The sequence below is a fragment of the Anolis sagrei genome, chromosome 1, assembly GCF_037176765.1.
Source record: "Anolis sagrei isolate rAnoSag1 chromosome 1, rAnoSag1.mat, whole genome shotgun sequence".
In the NCBI taxonomy this organism is placed as follows: domain Eukaryota; kingdom Metazoa; phylum Chordata; class Lepidosauria; order Squamata; family Dactyloidae; genus Anolis; species Anolis sagrei.
In genome coordinates this window covers 157,583,085-157,607,364 of record NC_090021.1, presented here as the reverse complement: position 1 = coordinate 157,607,364, position 24,280 = coordinate 157,583,085, and the positions used below count along the sequence as shown (strand labels likewise).

At 40.1% G+C, this 24,280-nt stretch overlaps 1 protein-coding gene across 3 annotated transcripts in view; it reads right to left on the bottom strand.

The window, feature by feature from the left end:
- KIF16B (kinesin family member 16B) overlaps positions 1 to 24,280 on the bottom strand; it is a 197,056-nt gene that overhangs the window by 133,495 nt on the left and 39,281 nt on the right. For all 3 annotated transcript variants that reach the window (XM_067469750.1, XM_067469744.1, XM_067469745.1), the window contains exons 8-12: positions 23,469 to 23,637; positions 23,237 to 23,368; positions 22,055 to 22,230; positions 18,715 to 18,780; positions 17,109 to 17,168 (exon numbers count right to left, since the gene is read on the bottom strand). In XM_067469750.1, the coding sequence (XP_067325851.1) occupies positions 17,109 to 17,168; positions 18,715 to 18,780; positions 22,055 to 22,230; positions 23,237 to 23,368; positions 23,469 to 23,637 (603 nt within the window). The remainder of the gene's footprint in view (positions 1 to 17,108; positions 17,169 to 18,714; positions 18,781 to 22,054; positions 22,231 to 23,236; positions 23,369 to 23,468; positions 23,638 to 24,280) is intronic.

Sequence of the window (24,280 nt, the reverse complement as noted above, 5' to 3'; positions counted from 1 at the left end):
ATTCTGCTTCAGAAATTCCAACCATTTCTGAATCCTTTCTTCAATCAAGTCATTTCGGAACCATTGGCAACCATCTTTGAGAGTTCTTGGAGAACGGGAGAAGTTCCAGCAGATTGGAGGAGGGCCAATGTGGTCCCAATCTTCAAGAAGGGAAAAAAGGATGACCCAAACAATTACTGTCCGGTCAGCCTCACGTCGCTACCAGGCAAGATTCTGGAAAAGATTGTTAAGGAAGTGATCTGCAAACACTTAGAAACAAATGTGGTCATCGCTAATAGTCAACATGAATTTATCAAAAACAAGTCATGCCAGACTAATCTGATCTCTTTTTTCGATAAGAGTTACAAGCTGGGTAGATGCACGGAATGCCGTGGATGTAGCGTACCTGGATTTCAGTAAGGCCTTCGACAAGGTCCCCCACGATCTTCTGGCAAGGAAACTAGTCCAATGTAGGCTAGGCAAAACTACGGTGAGGTGAATCTGTAATTGGTTAAATGGACGAACCCAGAGGGTGCTCCCCAATGCTTCCTCTTCATCTTGGAAAGAAGTGACGAGTGGAGTGCCACAAGCAGGGTTCTGTCCTGGGCCCGGTCCTGTTCAACATCTTTATTAACGACTTAAGATGAAGGCTTAGAAGGCAGGATCACCAAGTTTGCAGACGGCACCAAATTGGGAGGAATAGCCAATACTCCAGAGGACAGGAGCAGGATTCAAAACGATCTTGACAGATTAGAGAGATGGGCCAAAATTAACAAAATGAAGTTCAACAGTGACAAATGCAAGATACTCCACTTAGGCAGAAAAAATGAAATGCAAAGATACAGAATGGGGGACGCCTGGCTCGAGAGCATTACGTGTGAAAAAGATCTTGGAGGCCTGGTGGACAACAAGTTAAACATGAGCCAACAATGTGATGTGGCAGCAAAAAAAGCCAATGGGATTTTGGCCTGCATCAAGAGGAGCATAGTGTCTAGATCCAGGGAAGTCATGCTATCCCTCTATTCTGCTTTGGTTAGACCACACCTGGAATATTGTGTCCAATTCTGGGCACCACAATTCAAGAGAGATATTGACAAGCTGGAATGTGTCCAGAGCACGGCAACTAAAATGATCAAGGGTCTGGAGAACAAGCCCTATGAGGAGCGGCTTAAGGAGCTGGGCATGTTTAGCCTGAAGAAGAGAAGGCTTAGAGGAGATATGATAGCCATGTATAAATATGTGAGAGGAAGCCACAGGGAGGAGGAGGGAGCAAGCTTGTTTTCTGCTTCCCTGGAGACTAGGACGTGGAACAATGGCTTCAAACTACAAGAAAGGAGATTCCCTGAACATAAGGAAGAACTTCCTGACTGTGAGAGCCGTTCAGCAGTGGAACTCTCTGCCCCGGAGTGTGGTGGAGGCTCCTTCTTTGGAAGCTTTTAAACAGAGGCTGGATGGCCATCTGTCAGGAGTGATTTGAATGCAATATTCCTGCTTCTTGGCAGAATGGGGTTGGACTGGATGGCCCATGAGGTCTCTTCCAACTCTTTGATTCTATGATTCTATGAATCTCTGAGTGAAGCTGAAGACACAGTTCAGTCTTATTCCTTGGCCAAAGAAAACTTACCACCAACAAAGCACACAGAACTGAGTCATACATATCATGTCAGTCTGAAGGACACAGTGTGATGTGCTTAGTAATATTATCTATTAATAGAATTTACAATGATGCTCAAACTGAGGACCATGACCCAATGTTTCAGTCAGATTATGAGGTGGATTGCAAAGTAAGATAAGCAGGGCAGAAAGCTTGAGACAGCACTGCAACAGCAAATATCACATGTGTAAGTAGGATCAATCTGTTTCCTTATAATGAAAACTCAGTGTAACAGGCAATGCAGAACAGCAAAAAACCGCAATGTGTATATACTGCAGACATTTACCAAACACAATAATCCTGTCCTTTAAAAAAAATTAAAGAACTTTGGGTCTATGTGGCTTTAAGAAAAAAATTACCAACAACTTTCCCTGCTGTGCCCTTGAAGGTTTATTTGCAAGCTAAAGCAATTGGGTTGAGAGAAATATTGCTTTGAAATGCCAGGTTTGTTAAGCAGCATATACGATAGGTAGGAGAGTAGGTAGATAGGAAGGAAGAAGGGAAGGAAGATATTTGGACAGGATACATTTTTGTAATGGTTTTGAGTGTAAAGCAGGGAACAGCAGAATTACATACTACGTCGAACCCCCAGAAGCAAGGTGGGACTAAAATATAACATGTAAATGAATAAACTGACAATTTGACTTCAATAATACGTTTGAACATAATAAAAACCTTCAAATGATAAAGCAGACCAAGATCATTCCTGGAACTTTGGGTCGTTTCTGTTGTTCATCCCTGTGTGTTTCTTGGACACACAGCACATCGCATTTCTTATCTCAGCACAGTTCATAGAGCAGTTGTTCTTTGGCAGCTGACATGCCTTTGATGTTGATTGAGATTATTGTCATGGCTGGTCCGGAAAAGATCCATTGGTTGTTTTGCTTGCTTGCTTGCATGCTGCAAGTCACTTCTGGTCGCTTCTGGGGTGAGAGAATCAGCTGTCTACGAAGACGTTGCCCAGGGGACGCCCGGATGTCTTGCAATCCTGCGAGGAGGTTTCTCTCATGTGCTTTTCATCTCAAGAACAGACAAGCATCCCGAGCTCTGAGGATCACCTGGGAAGGAATCCCACTGGAGCATTGCAACGCGCCCAAATACCTGGGAGTCACTCTGGACCGTGCTCTTACCTACAAGAATCACTGCCTGAACATCAAGCAAAAGGTGGGTGCTAGAAGCAATATCATACGAAAGCTGACTGGCACAACCTGGGGATCACAACCAGACACAGTGAAGACATCTGCCCTTGCGCTGTGCTACTCTGCTGCTGAGTACGCATGCCCATTAGTGTGGAACATATCTCACCACACTAAAACAGTGGATGTGGCTCTTAATGAGACATGCCGCATTATCACGGGGTGTCTGCGCCCTACACCACTGGAGAAATTACACTGCTTAGCCGGTATTGCACCACCTGACATCTGCTGGGAAGTAGCAGCCAATAGTGAAAGGACCAAGGCAGTGACATCTCCAGCTCATCCCGTTTGGTTATCAGCCAGCACGTCAACAACTTAAATCTAGAAATAGTTTCCTAAGATCTACAGAGACACTCAGTGGAACACCTCAGCAAGCGAGAGTCCAAAAGTGGCAGGCTCAAACCCAGAACCTCAACCAATGGCTGATACCAAATGAGAGACTCCCCCCTGGGCACACAGAAGACTGGGCGACTTGGAAGGCGCTGAACAGACTGCACTCTGGCACCAAGAGATGCAGAGCCAACCTTCAGAAATGGGTCTACAAAGTGGAATCCACGACATGCGAGTGTGGAGAAGAGCAAACCACTGACCACCTGCTGCAATGCAACCTGAGCCCTGCCACATGCACAATGGAGGACCTTCTTGCGGCAACACCAGAGGCACTCCAAGTGGCCAGATACTGGTCAAAGGACATTTAATCAACTACCAAACTGGCAAATTTTGTATTTTGTCTGATTGTTTGTTTAGTTCTGTTAGATATGTAATACAATTGACTGGTTGCCCTGACACGACAAATAAATAAATAAAAATAAATAAGCCAACCAAGATCATTAAATGGCTATTACTACTGGGCAATTCTTTAAAAATGCATTCATAATGACTTAGTTTAACAATCAGGAAGAAGCTTTAGTTTAGTACAAAAACAGTATCTTTATCCATATGCATATAAACACAGGCACGTATGCATCTCCATCTCTTTTTAAAGGATCTTGCTCCTAGATTAAGAATGTACTAATACTATCAATTAAATAAACTATCAAATGCATATGTAACATGTTTGTCTAATTAGAGCAATGCAAATTAATGTATTCAGAGCTGCATTTTAAAAAGTTGTTGTTGCAATAAAAGAGTGTCATTTTTATTTATGAGGTATGCATATTAGATTGTATATGGTATACAGAAAAACCGGTATGAAATTTAAAAGTTGAAAATGAAATGTGCAGCTTTAGTAGAATATTAGCTAGCAAGTTAACAGTGGACTATTAAATTTGGCAGCCTCAAGCACTTATTAAATAAATATAAGACATATATAATATATAATATAATATAATATAAGGTAAAGGTTGTCCCCTGACATTAAGTCCAGTCATGTCTGACACTGGAGTGTGGTGCTCATCTCCATTTCTAAGCCGAAGAGCCAGCATTGACTGTAGACACCTCCAAGATCATGTGGCCGGCATGACTGTATGAAGCACCGTTACCTTCCCGCTGGAGCGGTACCAATTGATCTACTCATATTTGCATGTTTTCGAACTGCTAGGTTGGCAGAAGCTAAAGCTGACAGCGGAAGCTCACACCGCTCCCCGGAATTGAACCTGAGACTTTCGGTCAACAAGCTCAGCAGCTCAGCGCTTTAACCCACTGTGCCACTGGGGGCTCCAATATAATATAATATAATATAATATAATATAATATAATATAATATAATATAATATAATATAATATAATATAATATAATCTATATAAATAAAAATGTAATGTTCCTTTGTGGGATTAACAGAGCTCAAAAACCATTCGGCGAATTGACACCAGATTTGGACACAATAGACCTAACAACCCAATGTATGTCCACTCAAAAAAAAAATGATTTTGTCATTTGGGAGTTGTAGTTGCTGGGATTTATAGCTCACCTACAATCAAAGAGCATTCTGAACTTCACCAATGATGGAATTGAACCAAACTTGGCACACAGGACTCCCATGACCAACAGAAAACACTATAAGGGTTTGGTGGGCATTGACCTTGACTTTGGGAGTTGTAGTTCACCAACATCCAGAGAGCACTGTGGACTCAAACAATGATGGATCTGGACCAAACTTGGCATGAATATTCCATATGCCCAAATATGAACACAGGTGAAGTTTGGGGGAAATAGACCTTGACATTTGGGATTTGTAGTTACTGAGATTTAAAGTTCACCTACAGTCACAGAGCATTCTGAATCCCACAAATGACACAATTGGGGCAAATATCCCACACAGAACCCCCATGACCAACAGAAAATACTTAAGGCCATCCAGTCCAACTCCCTTCACCAGGGCAAGAAAATGTAATCAGAGCCCTCCTGACAAAAAGCCATCCAGCCATAGAGATAGATAGATCGATATGATTTACACACACAGAGATATAGTATCATAGATTTGAAAGGGACCCCTAAAGAAGGACAATGATATGTAGTATATTCCAGAGTAGGCAAACCAGACAATCTCCAAATCAACACTGACAAAGAAACAACAAGAAATACTGTTTACCCACAAGCATCAAGACATTACATATATATTGGAAACCAACATTTCCTCATTACTTTATTTTCCAGATCACCTAACTGGGCCACAGCAACGTGTGGCAGGGAACGGCTAGTATAATATAATATTTCTGAAAAGTCACTGTTATTACTGTCAACAAGATATTGTTACTATTACAAACTAGATGCAGGGCCACATTTTGACTGGCTTTCATGGATTGGGATCAATTCACTGAGAATTTCTGCCTGCTTTTAACAGGGACAATGGTATTTAACTGTGTTCACTGTTGGCACTGAAACATGTTCGTTTAGCCATAAGCACAGAGTATGTGTCACCATATCTTTCCCCAATTATTTTTTTCAAGATTGAAAGAACATAGTAGCCTGTGTTTTGTCCTTATTCAGGCAAATAACAGGGCAAATCTAACACAGTACCCAACATCACAACATGCCAGAAAGAAAAGTGACATTTTTGCTCAATCAATGTAAGAGGCAGTCACCCCTTCAGAAATCTGACAATTTGGTAAAGAATGTTAAATTCTGCCAAACACTGAAAAGATGACCAAAAGAGCATTGAATTATGAGTGGAGATCAATGTTCAATTCTCTGCTTGTCAGTGTCTGCGTCCTACACCACTGGAGAAACTACACTGTCTAGCCGGTATTGGACCACCTGACATCCGCCGGGAAGTAACAGCCAACAGTGAAAGGACCAAGGCAGAGACATCTCCAGCTCATCCCTTGTTTGGGTATCAGCCAGCACGTCAACGACATAAATCAAGAAATAGTTTTCTAAGATCTACAGAGACACTCGCTAGAACACCTCAGCAAGCGAGAGTCCAAAATTGGCAGGCTCAAACCCAACACCTCAATCAATGGCTGATACCAAATGAGACTCCCCCCTGGGCACACAGAAAACTGGGCAACTTGGAAGGCACTGAACAGACTGCGCTCTGGCACCACGAGATGCAGAGCCAATCTTAAGAAGTGGGGCTACAAAGTTGAATCCACGACATGCAAGTGCGGAGAAGAGCAAACCACAGACCACCTGCTGCAATGCAACCTGAGCCCTGCCACATGCACTATGGAGGACCTTCTTGCGGCAACACCAGAGGCACTCCAAGTGGCCGGATATTGGTCAAAGGACATTTAATCAACTACCAAGTTTGCAAAATCTGTGTTTTCTTATCTGTTTGTTTGTTTTGTTCTATTAGAAATGTAATACAATGGTATGGTTGCTGATTACACGATAAAAAAACCCCCAGTGATAGATAAAGTGGTTTACTAAATAAAACAAGTGATAAAATTTTACACTATCCATTTTCTTGCAAAGCATTGTGAAGCTTTCAATGGCCTTACACCTGAGGAACATAGTGAGTCCTGTTTGATAAATCACCCAATATGTCCAGTATAATGAATGAGTTCATGAATTAAAAGCTATCCACCCACAGAAGACTAATTATTATTAATTGTGATTATCACGGTGTACTGTATATGTAGCCTAGTGAGTCAACTCAGAGCTAAACATTCGGAGGTAAAGTTTCACATCTAGTTACCCAAACTTTAGGACAGGAACAGTTAATAACTACCCTCTTCACACACATACACACACCACAAACAGGCAATTCTTCTGCAATTAGAGAAGGAAGGTAAGCGGGATTAATAAGGCACTGGTCAAACCAGAATTGTCTCCCTTCAGACACAGTTCATGTTTTTTTTTTTTTTTTGGTCGTGTCAGGAGAGACTTGAGAAACTGCAAGTCGCTTCTGGTGTGAAAGAATTGGCCGTCTGCAAGGACGTTGCCCAGGGTACGCCTGGGTGTTTTGATGTTTTATCATCCTTGTGGAAGCTTCTCTCATGTCCCCGCTTGAGGAGCTGGAGCTGGTAGAGGGAGCTCATCCGTCTCTCCCCGGATTCGAACCTGCGACCTGTCGGTCTTCAGTACTGCCGGCACAGGGGTTTAACCCACTGCGCCACTGGGGTCTCCACAGTTCATGGTGTACAGATTTTGTAGTGATACAGCTAACGACATTTGGAAAGGTAGTAGGCAGTTCACTGGATTAAAACAGTAAACATCTTGCTTGGTTTTCAAAACCAAATGACTTTTCAGTAGCTGTGAAAGCTCACTTGTAAAGGCAAATCAAATGTAAAATCATCACAGCTAGGCTGTAGCTCTGCAAATTAAAAAATTCTCAGCCCACCCCATTTCTTTCTGGTTGAAAAACTAGAAAATCAATGTGTAAATGAACGAAACCACCCTATTCTTCAGTACATAAAACTGAAAATGAGTGGATGAAAGTACATTTGACTCCAGAATATAAATTAAATTTCTTTCCCAAATGTAAATATATTCATCATGGCTGCATTTATGATCCTTCCCTGCAAGTTTTACAAAGCATTATGAACTTTACTGTGTACAAAGCAAAGATAATATGGTTATCAAAACGTATCTCAATTAGGAATAGGTGCTTCCTCTATTTCTATAAACACTCATTATGTTATGGCAGAAACTTTAACAACACTTGCATTAATCATGCCACTGTTGCATATTACCAATTACAGACAGCAATTTCCTTTATTAAGCCATAATGGTCAGTGAAGGACAACTAAAACGTACGGAATCCAATTGCAACTGAATCCTACTGGTAGTCCTAACTCCAGCACATAACCATTGACACTTTCTGTGATACTGTGGTTGTCTGTATTGATAAGATTATGTGGGTTGTCTCTTCTACCTGCTTCAATATGCAGGAACAAAGCCAACAATTGTTTGCCTAGACTCTTCCTAGTGCGAAAATGGAAGAACAGCTCTTAGAAACACCATCCATTGAGGAGTACCCCTAATTCTGAAACCCATCGCATTGAAGAAATCTCCACTAACTTATCCAGGCCTTCCCACAGAAAGAGGAATAAATTGTCAACGGATCAATGACTTAAGAAACCAGTTTTCCTCCTATACCATGAATAGGAGGCTGAGAAGATATATATATATATATTCTATGAATATTATGCTTTTGTGACACCATCATATTATCATATTTGCAGAAAAGGCATGAAGTTGGAGCCATTCCAGGTCTCAGTGGATTATGGCTCTTTGGTTGAGAATAAAACACTGATTTATGGGAAGGTCTAGGATAGTGGTTCTCAACCTGGGGTCCCCAGATGATTTTGGCCTACAACTCCCAGAAATCCCAGCCAGTTTACAAGCTGTTAGGATTTCTGGGAGTTTAATGCCTCTTGGCTACTCTTGATCTCATCCTAACAAATGCAGAGGACCTGATGGATGCGGTTGTTCAACAGTGACAAATGCAAGATACTCCACTTTGGCAGGAAAAACAAAATGTAAAGATACAGAATGGGGGACAATGCCTGGCTCGAGAGCAGTACGTGTGAAAAAGATCTTAGAGTCCTCGTGGACAAGTTAAACATGAGCCAACAATGAGATGTGGCGGCAAAAAAGCCAATGGGATTTTGGCCTGCATCAATAGGAGCATAGTGTCTAGATCCAGGGAAGTCATGCTACCCCTCTATTCTGCCTTGGTCAGACCACACCTGGAATATTGTGTCCAGTTCTGGGCACCACAATTCAAGAGAGATATTGACAAGCTGGAATGTGTCCAGAGGAGGGCGACTAAAATGATCAAGGGTCTGGAGAACAAGCCCTATGAAGAGCAGCTTAAGGAGCTGGGAATGTTTAGCCTGAAGAAGAGAAGGCTGAGAGGAGATATGATAGCCATGTATAAATATGTGAGAGGAAGCCACAGGGAGGAGGGAGCAATATTCCTGCATCTTGGCAGGGGGTTGGACTGGATGGCCCATGAGGTCTCTTCCAACTCTTTGATTTTATGATTCTATTATTCTAAGGCCAAAAACATCTGGGGACCCCAGGTTGAGAACCACTGGTCTAGGATGTCCAAGCTCTCCATAGCGAGTCAGGAGTGACAGATAGTATTTTTTCCACCCCAATCCTGCTCAACCTATTTATCTCTGTGCTCAGGATCTTCTTCTCAAGTGCATCTTCTATAAAGAGAATACTGGCTTCATCCCAGGTGAGTAATTACATGGCATCCTCCATCTGGGGACTGGGAGGGCATGGGTTAAGTATTCCTGTCTCTTCTGTGATCTCTAATCAACTTTGGCTTTAAGTGTAAGCTGTTCAGTGGGTGATCCAGGCAAAGGCATACTTCCCCCATTGTTTGCAAAGGTCACCAAGATCTTTTTGAGAAGTCTAAGGGATGATAACAGCTTAAATAACTGTTCAGCAATGTCTGGTGAGCAAACATAAGAACGATCCATGATGAGTCTCCCTGAGGTCCACTACTGATAGGAACTACATATTCTATCATTCTGAACTGGCTGCCATTCATTTACCAGACCCAATTTAAGGTGCAGGTGCTTACTTACAAAGCCCTAAACGGTTTGGGACCCGCCTACCTGCGTGACCGCATCTCTGTGTACGAACCCACACGATCATCTGGAGAGGCCCTGCTCACGCTCCCACCACCATCACAAGCGCAATTGGTGGGGACGAGGGAGAGGGCCTTCTCGGTGGTGGCCCCTCGACTCTGGAACTCACTCCCCAGGGATATTAGACAAGCCCCAACTCTGGCATTCTTTAGGAGGAGCCTGAACACATGGCTGTTTCAGTGTGCCTTCCCAGAATAAGGAAACTCCCAGCAATATGTCCTCAAACGCACTTTAATAATGTTTTTAGATTGTCTGCACATTTCTTCCCTCTTCAAAACCTTTATTCCAATTACATGCTACCTCTTCACACCCAGCATTATTTTTTAAATTTTTAATTATTGCATTTGGCCCAGCCATTGGTTTTTAAATGTGTTGTGTTATTGTTATTGTTTTGCTTATTTTGCTATGAGTTTTGTATTATTGCTGTTATTGTTATTGTGTTGTGGGCTCGGCCTCATGTAAGCCGCACCGAGTCCCTTGGTAGATGGTAGCAGGGTACAAATAAAGTATTATTATTATTATTATTATTATTATTATTATTTGTTTGTGTCAGGAGTTGCTCCTGTTGTGAGAGAATTGGCCATCTGCAAGGACGTTGCCCAGGGGACGCCTGGATGATTTGATGTTTTTATCATCCTTGTCCCCGCATGAGGAGCTGAAGCTGATAGAGGGAGCTCATCCGCCTTTCCCCGGATTCGAACCTGCGACCTGTTGGTCTTCAATTCTGCCGGCACAGGGCTTTAACCCACTGCGCCACCGGGGGCTCCATTATTATTATTATTATTATTATTATTATTATTATTATTATTAACTGGAGGGCCCTTCTAAAGCTGGTACCACATTTAATCCTCCTACATGCAACAGACTGCTAGTTGGATCGAGATTTTTGTTCTGATTTGCAAAAGCTTGCTGAACAAAATTAGACTTCAATATGATTTTAGTTTATTCAAGATCTGTCATGGATTAGAACAAGGAGTTATTCAAGTGATGAAGCCTTCCACCTATGACGAATTCTAGTGTCAAGACTGTTGCTGTTTGGTTCCACATTTGTGGCTCTTCATCTGGCCTAGCTGTCATTCTGCTTCATTCCAAGCTGAGCTTGAATTTCACAGAAAGAAGTCATCCTTGCAGTCCTTGGATGCATAGGATGGATGAAAGTAATGGTATGAGAAGAACCCTAAGCAAGTCATCTTTTGATCCCCCCTTTAAGGCTTTCTTTGTGGCTTTGGTTTTTGTATGACTCACCTAGCCTGGTTCCCCTGAATGCCTAAACAGCCTCTTTAATGAAAATTCTACGCTTTTATGTGCTTTCAGTGTCTTTTCCTTCTCTGCTGTACAAGGAGAGTTCATAGAAGAGACAGGTTCATCTGCTGGTGGAAACTGGTGACATGACAGTTTTACGTAACATTTAGAACTTTTTTCTGCTGCTGAACTGCTTTGATGTTAGGTTGTTCTTTTTTACTATTCTTCCTTCACAAACTCCATAAAATTAGTAGTGAAAGGTACATTCAATGTAAGAAGAGGCATTTTCAGAAACATTTTTTCAGAGTGCTGTAGAAGTTTGGTGCCTGCAGGATTGACTGACTGGCAAAGGGCACTCAGAACTATCACATTCCTGTCTTACTTAATCTTCTAAATTAAATAGTCTCATGGTGGTGCCCTATCTCTACTCATGACACTGGTATTTGAATTCTCTCCTTATTCCTGATAACTCACAGAATGCTGGCAGACTGTGTATGTGTGTGTGGTTTGGTATTCTTTGCCAGAGCCTCCTCCTGACCTTTTGAGTAATCAGAAGACTTCTGAATTTCTGATTGCAGTGACTCCATCCACTTGGCAGGAGTCTGTTGAATGGTTATTTGTACTTGAAGGAAGGAAGGGAGTGAGCGTTCCCTGGCATGCCCCCAGTGTTTTTCAATGGAAAAAATGCCAGAAGTAAAGAAAGAGAAACAGAAAAGAGTGAACTCTTGCCAAAAGTAAAAGGATCAAATTGCAGGTTGCCATCTAAGCAACTTATCAGAGTCAAGGAAGGAAACAGACTTATTTGTTTACTCTATATACTTTATTCCTCACACACTAGGGAGAGTCTCAGACAATGGTTTATTCTTCCATCTTGCTTACTGGAGTGAATGGGAGGGACAACCCATTGGAATGATGTACTCCTTCATCACATGAACACAACTGAATTGACCTATATGTGTATGAACAGTTGACCCAATATGTCAACTCTAGTTGAAACTAAGCAGTAAGAATAAAGGCAATATTAGGTACATGTTAAGCACATACATCTCCCTCTATGAACCATCGCGGAGATTAAGATCCTCCGGGGAGGCCCTGCTTTCCGTCCCGCCATTGTTACAGGGGCGATTGGTAGGGACGAGAGACAGGGCCTTCTCGGTGATTGCTCCCCTGCTATGGAACTCCCTTCCTGGTGAGATCAGGTCGGCCCCCTCCCTCCTATCCTTTAGAAGGATGGTAAAAACTTGGCTGTGGGACCAAGCTTTCAGGACAGGGCAATGAAGCGATAATGAGAAAGGTGACAGGGCCAATTGGATTTGATGCGGATGGCTAGGACGGTTTTAAATTGTGTTATTTTAAATGGTGTATTTTAATATTTAGATAAATGTTTTTTAATGTGTATGTATTGTACCCAGGCATTGAATGTTTGCCATGTATATGTTGTACCCCGATCTGAGTCCCCTTCGGGGTGAGAAGGGCGGAATATAAGTGTTTTAAATAAATAAATAAATAAATAAATAATACATTGCTATTATCAAAAACAGGTTATTTATCCATTTCACTGAACAACTGATTTCAAGACCTATCTACTCAAGTCCAATGCACCATCAAACCTAATGCACACCCCAGTTTTCAAAACCCTGAAACCAAAAAAAGTATGAATGTAATGCAAGCAGCAAAAAGTGACCTCTTTGCTATTTGGTCCAAAAAGGTGCGCATTACTGTTGCTGCCTGATTAGAATTCCTTCTTTAAAAACAAAAGTGTTAGAAAATCAACACTTTCAGTAACACAAAAGCAAAGCTTGGGATGCATCTATGCTGTAGAATGAATTCACTTTAACAGCCCTGGCTCAGTGTTATGGAATCATGTAGTTTTACAAGGCTTTGAGCCTTCTCTGCCAAAGACACCTACAAATCCCAGAATGACATAGCATTGTGTCATAGGCATTAAATGAGAGATGAAGTCCCTCAAAGAGGAGCTCTAGGTGCACCTCCTGAAGCAGCTTCTCCTTTTGCTTTAGCTCAGCACTGATATTACACGGCTCCAGCCCAGCTTACTTGTCAGAACATATCTCCCTCTATGTCCCACCCCACAGTTTAAGATCGTCCAGGGAGGTCCTGCTCTTGGCTCTGCCAGCTTCACAAATTCGTTTGGCAGGGACGAGAGACAGGGCTTTCGCAGCTGTGGCCTCCTGCCTGTGGAAATCACTCCCTAGTGAGATCTGATCGGCTTCTTCCTTCCTGTCTTTCAGGAAAAAAACTGAAATCATGGTACTAGGACCAGGCCTTTGGACAACAGATGTAGCAGCACTTGGTTATAGAACTGAACTGGAATAGCTTATGGTTTTAACAAAATTATGGAATTGAACTGGACTGGCTTCATGGTGTTGACAAATGTTTTAACTGCTTTTAACCTAATGTTTTATCTATTGTTTTAAACTATTGCTATATTGTTGTTTGTTTGTATTTATGGCATTGAATTGTTGCCGAATGTAATCCGTCCTGAGTCCCCCTTCGCAGGTTGAGAAGGATGGGATAGAAATGCTGGAAATAATAATAAGAAGAATAAGAATAAGAAGAAGAATAAGAAGAAGAAGAAGAAGAAGAAGAAGAAGAAGAAGAAGAAGGAGAAGGAGAAGATTACCACATGACATGAATCTAATGCACACCCTAATTTTGGTAAGGTAGTTTAGCAAAAAAAAAAAAGAGCTTTAGATTTGAGTAAATAGCTGGACTAGGATAGAGAGAAAAAAATGCCAAATTATAACTGCAAGGATGTAATTCCTTGCTAAATTAATTTTGAAAGGAAGCAGCAAGTAATTTTAGCAATTTTCCTCCCTTATAATAGGAGGAAGAATAGTCTTTCCTCCTTAAAATTTGAAGACTGTTAATTTAGAGTTTAGAATTACTCTACATAAAATTCATAAATGATAGTTTTGCACAAGTAACATTTTCTGGGTAGGAAAACACATTGTGCAAAGAAAATGATTCAATGCATTTCAAAGAAATTAAACATAGAAGATTATCATTGTCCAGAAAAACACATTTTCAACTATTTTTCACACATTGCAAAATATTCTTTCTATCCCTGACAAAGATCCAATCTAAGCTGTAGTGTGTCAATGCTTCCAGCTTCTTTTATGTTGCAAAAGCAGTATATTTTAGAAGATACATGTAAAAGGTTGAGTCTTCCAAAACCAGATAATTTTAGAATGCTGTAGTAAAGTAGAGTAGCTAGATTAGCTGATGTTTCTCTTTAACCCCGAAGCAAACTGTTACAGATGAAAGTTGAAATCTGAAGCATAATCTACTTCAATATGATTGACACATCAAGATAGTGAGCAGGGTAGAAAAAACAGGTTAAAAAGAGGGGAAAATATTTTTAGAAGAGATTATATAAAGAATATAAATTCTCCACGAGGTAAAGATTGTATGGCTCGAAAGTATATGAATATTATTAATTCTCAATTCAGTATCTAGGCAAAAATTAAACCAATCAGTTCATTTTGTCATGCCATCTGTCAGACAATTTGCATTCGACACTTCATTCCAAACTGCGTGTACTCTGAAGTATGAAGCCATTATGTTATTGGCAAGTCAAGTAGCATTACACCAATGCTAAGCTGCTTGCTTTTTATTAAGTGCAACTATGGTAAACAAGACTAGCAGGGGAGAAACAGGCAATATGGTAAATATGTCAGAAATATGAATGCAGACCACAATTCAAAAAGCCCCTTTGGAGAAGTACAGATCAGTCCTATGAGCCTCCTCTATTTAATGTTTTATCTGTTTATAATGTGATGTTTTATTTCCTGAAGTGTATGTTTTCTTTGGTTTGCAGTTTCCTTAGCTCTATGTACTAGAAGCAGTGGGAAGGGCTGCAGATCACGTGACTGTTTAGAATGTATTTTATTGTCCAATGTAAGAGAAGGGGTGAAACTAACGTCTCACAAAGCATGCAGTTTATCAACATGGTTTTCTTGTTGAAACTAGAGTGGGAGTAAAGAGAGTGTTTTACATCTGCCCAATATGTCCCTCATTATCTGTTTTTCCTTACTGATCACATACAAAAAGGTACTAACCCACAGCTCAGTTTCCACATAAGAGTTCATTAGGCTTTGACTAACTTGAGGTTTCCAAGTGATATAGAAGACTGAAATTAGAAAGTACTGATAGAAGGTATGTTTTCATTACTTTGATGTTCATTCCTACAATTTATTTATTTCCAGTATTTCTACCCGTTCTTCTCAACACCGGAAGGGGAACTCAGGACGGCTTACACTCGGCAACAATTCGATGCCATACATACAAGCAAACAACAATATAACAACAGTTTAAAACAATAGATAGAATGTAATAAAAATGTAATGTTCGTTTGTGATATTCACAGAACTCAAAAACCACTGGGGGAATTGACACCAAATTTGGACACAAGACACCTAACAGTCCGATTTATGTTCTCCACTTTTGTCATTTGGGAATTGCAGTTGCTGGGATTTATAGTACACCTACAATCAAAGAGCATTCCGAACTCTACCAATGATGGAATTAAACCAATCTTGGAACACAGAACTCCCATGACCAACAGAAAATACTAGAAGGGTTTGGTGGGCATTGACCTTGAGTTTGGGACTTGTAGTTCACCTACATCCAGAGAGCACTTTGGACTCAAACTATGATGGATCTGGACCAAACACGGCAGGAATATTCCATATGCCCAAATATGAACACAGATGGAGTTTGGGGGAAATAGACCTTGACTTTTGGGAGTTATAGTTGCTGGGATTTATAGTTCACCTACAATCAAAGAGCATTCTGAACCCCATGAATGATAGAATTTGGGCAAACTTCTCACACAGAACCCCCATGACCAACAGAAAATAAGGCCATTCAGTTCAACTCCCTTCACCAGGGCAAGAAAAAGCAATCAAAGTTCTCCTGACAAAGAGCCATCCAGCCATAGATATAGATAGATAGATATGATTTACACACACACAGATATAGTATCATAGATTTGAAAGGGACCCCTAAAGAAGAACAATTATATGCTGCATATCCCAGAGTAGGCAAACCAGACAATCTCCACATCAACACTGACAAAGATACAGCAAGAAATGCTGTTTACCCACAAGCATAAAGAAATTACATATATTAGAAACCAACACTTTCTCATTACTTTATTTTCCAGATCACCAGACTGGGCCACAGCAACGCATGGCAGGGGTCGGCTAGTTCTAAATAAAAACACTCAGTTTTGCAATAGGGCGATGATTCTCAACCTTTTCTTTCCCCTTCTAAAAACCTTTTATGGCCGAGGACTTCCAAGACTTAAATCAAGATTAAAGGCACTAGACTGTATCAAATAATTATATAAGTCCTTCAAATTTCGAGAGAAGGGGAAATACGTTAATCTGTTAAAACACTCCCCTCTTATTATAATATAGTATAGACAGTCCCCAAGTTAAAAACATCCAACTTACAAATGACTCACGGTTAAGAACAGAAGTAAGACAACAGGAAGTGACAGAATCTACCCCCCAGAAGGGAAATTCACTCCTGTAAGAGTTATCATGGGGAAAAGGTATCTCAACTGAGGCCTTATCCCCAATCCTTGTTTCCACAACAAGCCAATTTTTTCAAAGTCCAATTCTCACAGGGATAAAAAGTGAGGTGAAATCATCTGAACAGGGGCATAGGCAGCAAAACAAACACCATGGGAGTGTTAAGCCTTCCCTTTGCTATTGAAAGATAGGTAGATAGGTAGGTAGATATGGCTGGAGTTATATGTTAAAAATGTACCTGTTCCAACTTACAAACAAATTCAACTTAAGAACAAACATACAGAACGTGTCGTGTTCACAACTTGGGGATTGCCTGTATTTTGATTATAATGATTCCATACGCATTTAAAATAATAATATCAATACTAATAATGGTTAATAATTTAATAATTAAATCCCTCCCAGACCCCTGTGATGATTTCACAACCTCTTAGGGGTTCTCGGACCACAAGTTGAAAACCACTGCAATAGAGCATTTTATCAACTTACTTTTAGAATATTTTGTGTTTCATTCCACTTGTTGGTCCATTCTTTGGTAAGCTCCTGAACCTATTAAGAAAAAAAAAATATTTCAAACAGTCAAAATGTTTCTTATATGTTCTCTAATTCAGTGTCATCTACTAGAGTAGGTAAAGGTTGTCCCCTGACATTAAGTCCAGTCATGTCTGACTCTGGAGTGTGGTGCTCATCTCCATTTCTAAGCCGAAGAGCCGGCGTTGTCCATAGACATCTCCAAGGTCATGTGGCTGGCATGACTGCATGGAGTGCCATTACCTTCCCACCGGAGCGGTACCTTTTTTTTTTTTGTCGGGTCAGGAGTGACTTGAGAAACTGCAAGTTGCTTCTGGTGTGAGAGAATTGGTCGTCTGCAAGGACGTTGTCCAGGGGACACCTGGATGATTTGATGTTTTTATCATCCTTGTGGGAGGCTTCTCTCATGTCCCTGCATGAGGAGCTGGAGCTGATAGAGGGAGCTCATCCGCCTCTCCCCAAATTTGAACCTGCGACCTGTCAGTCTTCAGTCCTGCCGTCATAGGGGTTTAACCCACTGCGCCACTGCGCCACTGGTACCTATTGATCTACTCACATCTACTCAAATGTGGGTACCTATTGATCTACTCACATTTGCATGTTTTCAAACTGCTAGGTTGGCAGAAGGTAGGGCTAACAGCGGAAGCTCACGCCACTCTCCAGAATTGAACCTGCGACCTTTCGGTCAACAAACTCAGCAGCTCAGTGCTTTAACACACTGCGCCACCGGGTAGAAATACATATTAACACATGTATTTCAGTTGTCTTGCATTAGTCCTATTGGAATAACCATCTCCTTTAGTTCCTAATCAAATATGTCGATAATAGTAATAAAGGCCCAAAGGCCCCAAAAGCACCAGATCCTTTGTCATCTGAATCAGCCATAGTTAGTACTTAGATGGGAGACTGCCAATGGATATCAAGGCTACAAATCTATTGACCAAGTTATTCAGTTAACAACTTTTTCCTGTGAGATCTCCTGGCTGCATGTATGGCATTTCAAGTATTATGAAGTGGCAAATATAGTCTTGCTGCTAAATGCATTTAACAGAGAATTATAGCCAAGTATAAGTTTGTAGCAAGTATTTTTGTATGACAGCTACATTTGCAGACACCTTTCTCACAGTAACAATTTATTGTGTTCCTAGAAAACAATGTATACAGTAGACTCTTAGTTAACTAGCACTCATGGTGATTGGGAGATGCCAAATGAAGTTTCTAGTTTGAGAATATTAAAAATAGGTCTAAGTAGTTAAATATGTTATTTACTTGCTGGTTGCTTGAGAGTTCTGCTTAATTGAGACTCTGTTATCTATAACCTTGACATCAAATGTGCAAGTTATGCAAAGGAAATGTCTTATAAAAAGTAAAATATAATTTAGCATCAGAAAATTTACCATGATTCCCTTTAATATTAACTGTTAGAAATGTAATAAACATGGTAATCCTATGCACTTCCCCCTGGATTGGGGTTTGGGGATAATGTAACTTAACTGAGAGTAGGCATTCATAGGGTTGTTATAAAAGTGATGGGGCTTAAGTCATTTCACAAACTAAAACTTACTCTTGCTTCATTTTGCTGCAGTTTTTCTTCCATACTTAATGCTGTTGGCGAATCCAAGAGGGCAATCTAAGTTAAACAGACAAAACACAAAATTACACAGCAAAATATTGTTATATTTTAGGCCATTGTACTCAAAAACATGAAGAAAGGAAGGAAGGAGAGAGGGAGGACAGTTTGGTTTTGTGTGGCTAAACAACTCTTCAATTCCATATCAAAGAAAACTAATATTTCCATGCAATTGCAAATTTTCAGCACATTTCAGGACACTAGAATTACACTTAGATACTTTTAAGAGACACATACTGTATATACTTGAGTATAAGCCTAGTTTTTCAGTCCTTTTTTTAGGTTAAAAATGTCTCCCCCGGCTTATACTCGAGTCAATATTATTTATTATTTTACTTCGTTGTTGTTATTATTAGTATTACATTTATTATTGTTGTTGTTACTATTACATTTATTATTGTTATTGTTATTGTTACATTTATTATTTTACTGTATTGTTATTATTATGTCTATTATTATACTCTATTATCATTATTTTTTCTATTTATTAGTATTGGAGGACATGTAAGCTTATTTACATTGAAGAAGGTTAGAATAATGGTTCAGTCAGAGTTGGACAGTCTTATCTTGAATTACAGTTTTATGCAAATCAAAAACATTTAACCTACTGATGTCTCAATTAATATAATATAATTGCATTTCCCACCCTCGGCTTATACTCGAGTCAATACATTTTCCCAGTTTTTGTGGTAAAATTAGGTGCCTCGGCTTATATTCGGGTCGGCTTATACTCGAGTATATACGGTACATTTTAAGAGACACGTAATACCTCTTAGATACATACAAATTCTATAGTATCATCTTATGTGCCCATTTCCTATTCAAGCTATTATATAGACACCACAAATGTTCATTTTATCTGTCATTTGTTGCATTGCTTCCTGCTCATCATCACTGTGTCTAAATTTCTCTTTTCCAGGCCAGCAACTTTTCTTTCCCCTAGTTCTCTTGGACTATATGCCCTCCCCATATATACCCCAATAATATTTACATATTCTTCGAACTCTGTGTTTCACTAACCCTACCACCTCCCTTATCTGTGCTTTCTTATTTGAATGTCCATATTTACATTCATCTCACCCTGTTCCTCCCTTTCTATTAAGGTGAAAATTATGGAACATGGAGTTGCCCAAGTGTCTCCTATCTTTCATATTGCTTCACATGTACAAGGGCTGAACCTTTTCACTGAGAAAGGCAAACAAGAATAGTTGTATTGTATGCTCTAACACTAAAAGGTAAGTTGATCCAGGGTTCAGAGTGTTAATTTTCCAACTAAAATTTCTAGACTTACATATGAATATATGTTACATCCCGAATAGATGACTGCAACACACTCTACATGGGATTGCTTTTGAAGACTGTTCGGAAACTTCAGTTAGTCCAACGGGCGGCAGCCAGACTACTCACCAGAGCAGCATACAGAGAACATACTACCCCTCTGTTATGTCAGCTCCACTGGCTGCCGATCCAGTTCCGAGCACAATTCAAAGTCCTGGTTTTGACCTACAAAACCCTATACGGCTCGGGCCCAGCGTACCTGTCTGAACGCATCTCCTTCTACGTCCCGCCTCTGAGTTTAAGATCCTCTGGGGAGGCCCTGCTCTCGGCCCCGCCTTTATCACAAGTGAGACTGGCGGGGACGAGGAGCAGAGCCTTCTCGGTGGTGGCCCCTCACCTGTGGAATTCACTCCCTGGGGAAATTAGGTCATAAACATCCCTCCTCTCTTTCAGAAGGAAACTAAAAACATGGATATGGGACCAGGGCTTTGGGTAATCTGGCAGACAGATAAAGGATTGTGTAATGTATCGGCCAATAATGCATGCAGATCCCAGTAAGGTGGTTTTTTGCAGCTGGCAGGTGGTAATCTTGTCAGCACCGATTGTGTTTAAGTGCAGGCCAAGGTCTTTAGGCACTGCACCCAATGTGCCGATCACCACTGGGACCACTTTTACTGGTTTGTTATTGTTATTATTGTTGTTGTTATTATTATTAGGTCTTTAGGCACTGCACCCAATGTGCCGATCACCACTGGGACCACCTTTACTGGTTTGTTATTGTTATTGTTGTTGTTGTTGTTGTTGTTATTATTATTATTATTATTATTATTATTATTATTATTATTATTATTCCTTTCTTATATTTCCTAAGTACTCGGTTGATTTACGTAATGTCAATATGACAATAGTCTTTGAATAAGAACAGTAAAATATCCTGCTCTCGAGAGATAAAGAAAGGCATTCTGAAGGAGTTTGATTTCACTTTTGATGTAATCCCATTTCATCCTTGAATGTAATACAAATCATGATTTTAGAAAATAAGGTACATACTTCCCTTCTTGGATCAGATGAAGAGAAATTCTTCCTTTGAAAACTTTTTTTAAAAAATTGAGTAATATTAACATTGTTTTATCTGTAATAATGTTTAATAATAATAATAATAATAATAACAACACTTTATTTGTACCCCGCTACCATCTCCCCAAGGGCTTACATGAGGCCGAGCCCAAACACAACGGCTTACATGAGGCCGAGCCCAAACACAACAATACAAGCAATTGTATTGATTATGAAGAATAACTGTTAACTATATAAATATATTGCCCAGCTCCAATTCCCAACACCAGCAAAATATAAGGTTTATTTCCCTCCCACTGCAGACCAGTGACACTGGAAATTGCTCAATGGCATTAAAAATCGCTCCCACAGCAAATGTTTAAAGTATAAAGGTGGCCAATTCTGACAGGGACAGCACAATGCAGTAGAAGTACACTACTGGACATGGCCAACTAGTGTGACTTTAGCATCTGTACCAGTAACACCACTGAGCAATGTGACCTAGCAATAAATTCAACATGTAGTGCCCTAGTAGAAATGATCTCCATTGCCAATTGAGGGACCAGTTGTGGCACTGCAAATAACACAAAGGAAGCTCCCAGCAAATAATTCATGGTGATAACTCTATATAGGCATGACAAGAACAGGAATGAGGATAATTCTCTAAAGGACTGATAAGGAAGGTCTATTACCTTCTCCTAGGACTAGAAAAAGACTGTTTTTCTCTAGCATTGGGAAATGAAATAGTAAAAGGTAGTAAAAGACATTTTAAAAGGTATTCAACACTGACGTTATCAACTATCCAAAGTTATGAGAAGAATATATTAAACAAGATTGACTCATGCAAGTCAGTATAATTTTTAAAGCATCAATTCCCTTAAGATGTTGAAACAGATGGCATCACTCAGAGAAACTATTCATGTCTTGAGTGCCAGCTAACCTGATTCCCCTGAGCAAGGAGGGTTTTCAGTCGGGCTATCTCAGCTCGAAGCTCACGAATTAGCTTGACGTTTGGATCTTCATTAATGGTAGGCTTGTTGATTATGTTTTTAGCTCGGTTTGCATAACGAAGGGTGCTTAAGGTTTCTCCATAATTGATATCGGCAGGTGAAATAGCTAAGGAAATTAAATTCAGAATCAGAATTATATATACCTCTGATTTCACATAGAAATCCTAAACACCCCTTTCAGTTTCAGGTGGAGAGAAAGTAAATTGTCCTTTTCTATTGTGATTATTAGGATAATATTTGAGAAAAAATATTTTACATATTATTTTACTAGGAAGCATAATATAATTCAACGTGAACTGTTTTAAATTCCAGTAAGAAGACAATAAAAGACATCATATGTTTAGAAGAATGTCATACCCTTTTTGTCTTCTGACAGGAGTTTGAAACAGTCTGTAGCAAATAGTCTATGTAGCAAAATACTCCCCATTAAGTAATTTTAAGTAGTTATTTTAAATAATTCTTCAATAGCTTCCATCACTTGTGGTGCAATCCACTAATTAGCTGCAAAACTGCCAAGCGACTCATCCTGTCCTTCTCCCCACTCCTGGTTTTTCCCATAGACTTTTCCACCTCCCTCCTATGGAAGATAAGAAAGTCGCAAGAAAGGGGGAGCTCTTATATATTTATTTGTTATCCCATAGCCAGATACTATATCAGTTTTAACCCAGACCTGTCACTCTGTCTCTTGCCCATCAACTCTGATCAAGGCCTCGAAGTCATCATGATTCCTTCAAAATCCTATGAACTGTTCCTCATTCACTTTTGGAAGAGGCATTGTGGCTTCGAGTCTGAGTACAGAAAAAAGAAAATCTGCAACAAACTTTGGGGCAGCTTCCTTAAAGATGAATTCATCAGAAACCCAGCAAGCTGGATGAAGGGACAGATACTGCTTGAGTCCATGCCCTGCGATACTGCTGGAATGGTGTATCCAAGAAAGAGAAGGACAGTTTTCTCACCCAACGTAGAGTATTGACTCCAGTTTCACTACTCTCCTCCCTGTCAACAAGCCATTTTTAAGGCTCTCCTGGAAAAACAGTGCTACTGTAAAGAGTAAACAGCACCTGCTGCTCAATAAAAAATGTGTAACAATCACATATTTAACACACACTCACTTGCAATCATTATTGTTTTAGAGTTTCCTCCTAGGCTATCTTTCAAAAGCCATGTCAAAACGGAATCTCTGTAAGGCACAAATACTTGCTTCTTCTTGGTAAGAGGGTTTGAGGCATCCTGAGATAAATCAGCTGTGAAACAGAAAAACAAGGAGGCAACATTTACACTGGAGACAGTTCAGATAAGAAGCTCAGCTTTCATTTGAGCATGGAACAAATTAAAACAACATACCTAAGGCAGAAATAACATTTCCTAGAGTAACCAGGGATTTGTTAATATTCCCTCCTTCTTTTAATCTGACACCTGTAGCACCAGTGGCATCAGCTCTCTCACTCCCAGCAAGGTCTACCAAATGTATTTTGCTGACAGTCTCACATGGCATTTCAGCATCAAACTTGGCCTACAGAAGAAGGGAGAGAAAACAAGATGTTGCCATATGTTCCTAAAATGTTTCTATGATTGAAATAAAACCCCTGCTTTGTTATAATAGAAATGCAAGTATACTAGGTAGACACTTGTATCATAATCTATAAATAGTAGTTCTAACACAAAAGTAATGTACACTTGGCTATTCCAGTGTGCCTTCAATGACTGATCTTGACCAAACCCTGCATAAAATGTCCTCAGAAGCACTTTATCTTCTAGTGCAATTAAAACTTACTTTCGTCCCTCAGAACCTCTGTCTTGATACACTACAAGGCCTGCCTAGCCAGTGTTTAAAACTTTTAATCCTTGCAATTCGTCCTGCCCAGTTACTGTGATTTTATATTGTTTGGTGTGCTAATTTATATTGTTTTTGTATTTATTTTTATTTTCATTATATTTTACTGTTTGTATTTTATGTTGTATATTTGCTGTACTGTTGGGCTTGGCCTCATGTAAGCCGCGCCGGGTCCCCTTAGGGCAGTGCTTCTCAACCTTCCTAATGCCGCGACCCCTTAATCCAGTTCCTCATGTTGTGGTGACCCCCAACCACAACATTATTTTCATTGCTACTTCATAATTGTAATTTTGCTACTGTGATGAATCGTAACGTAAATATC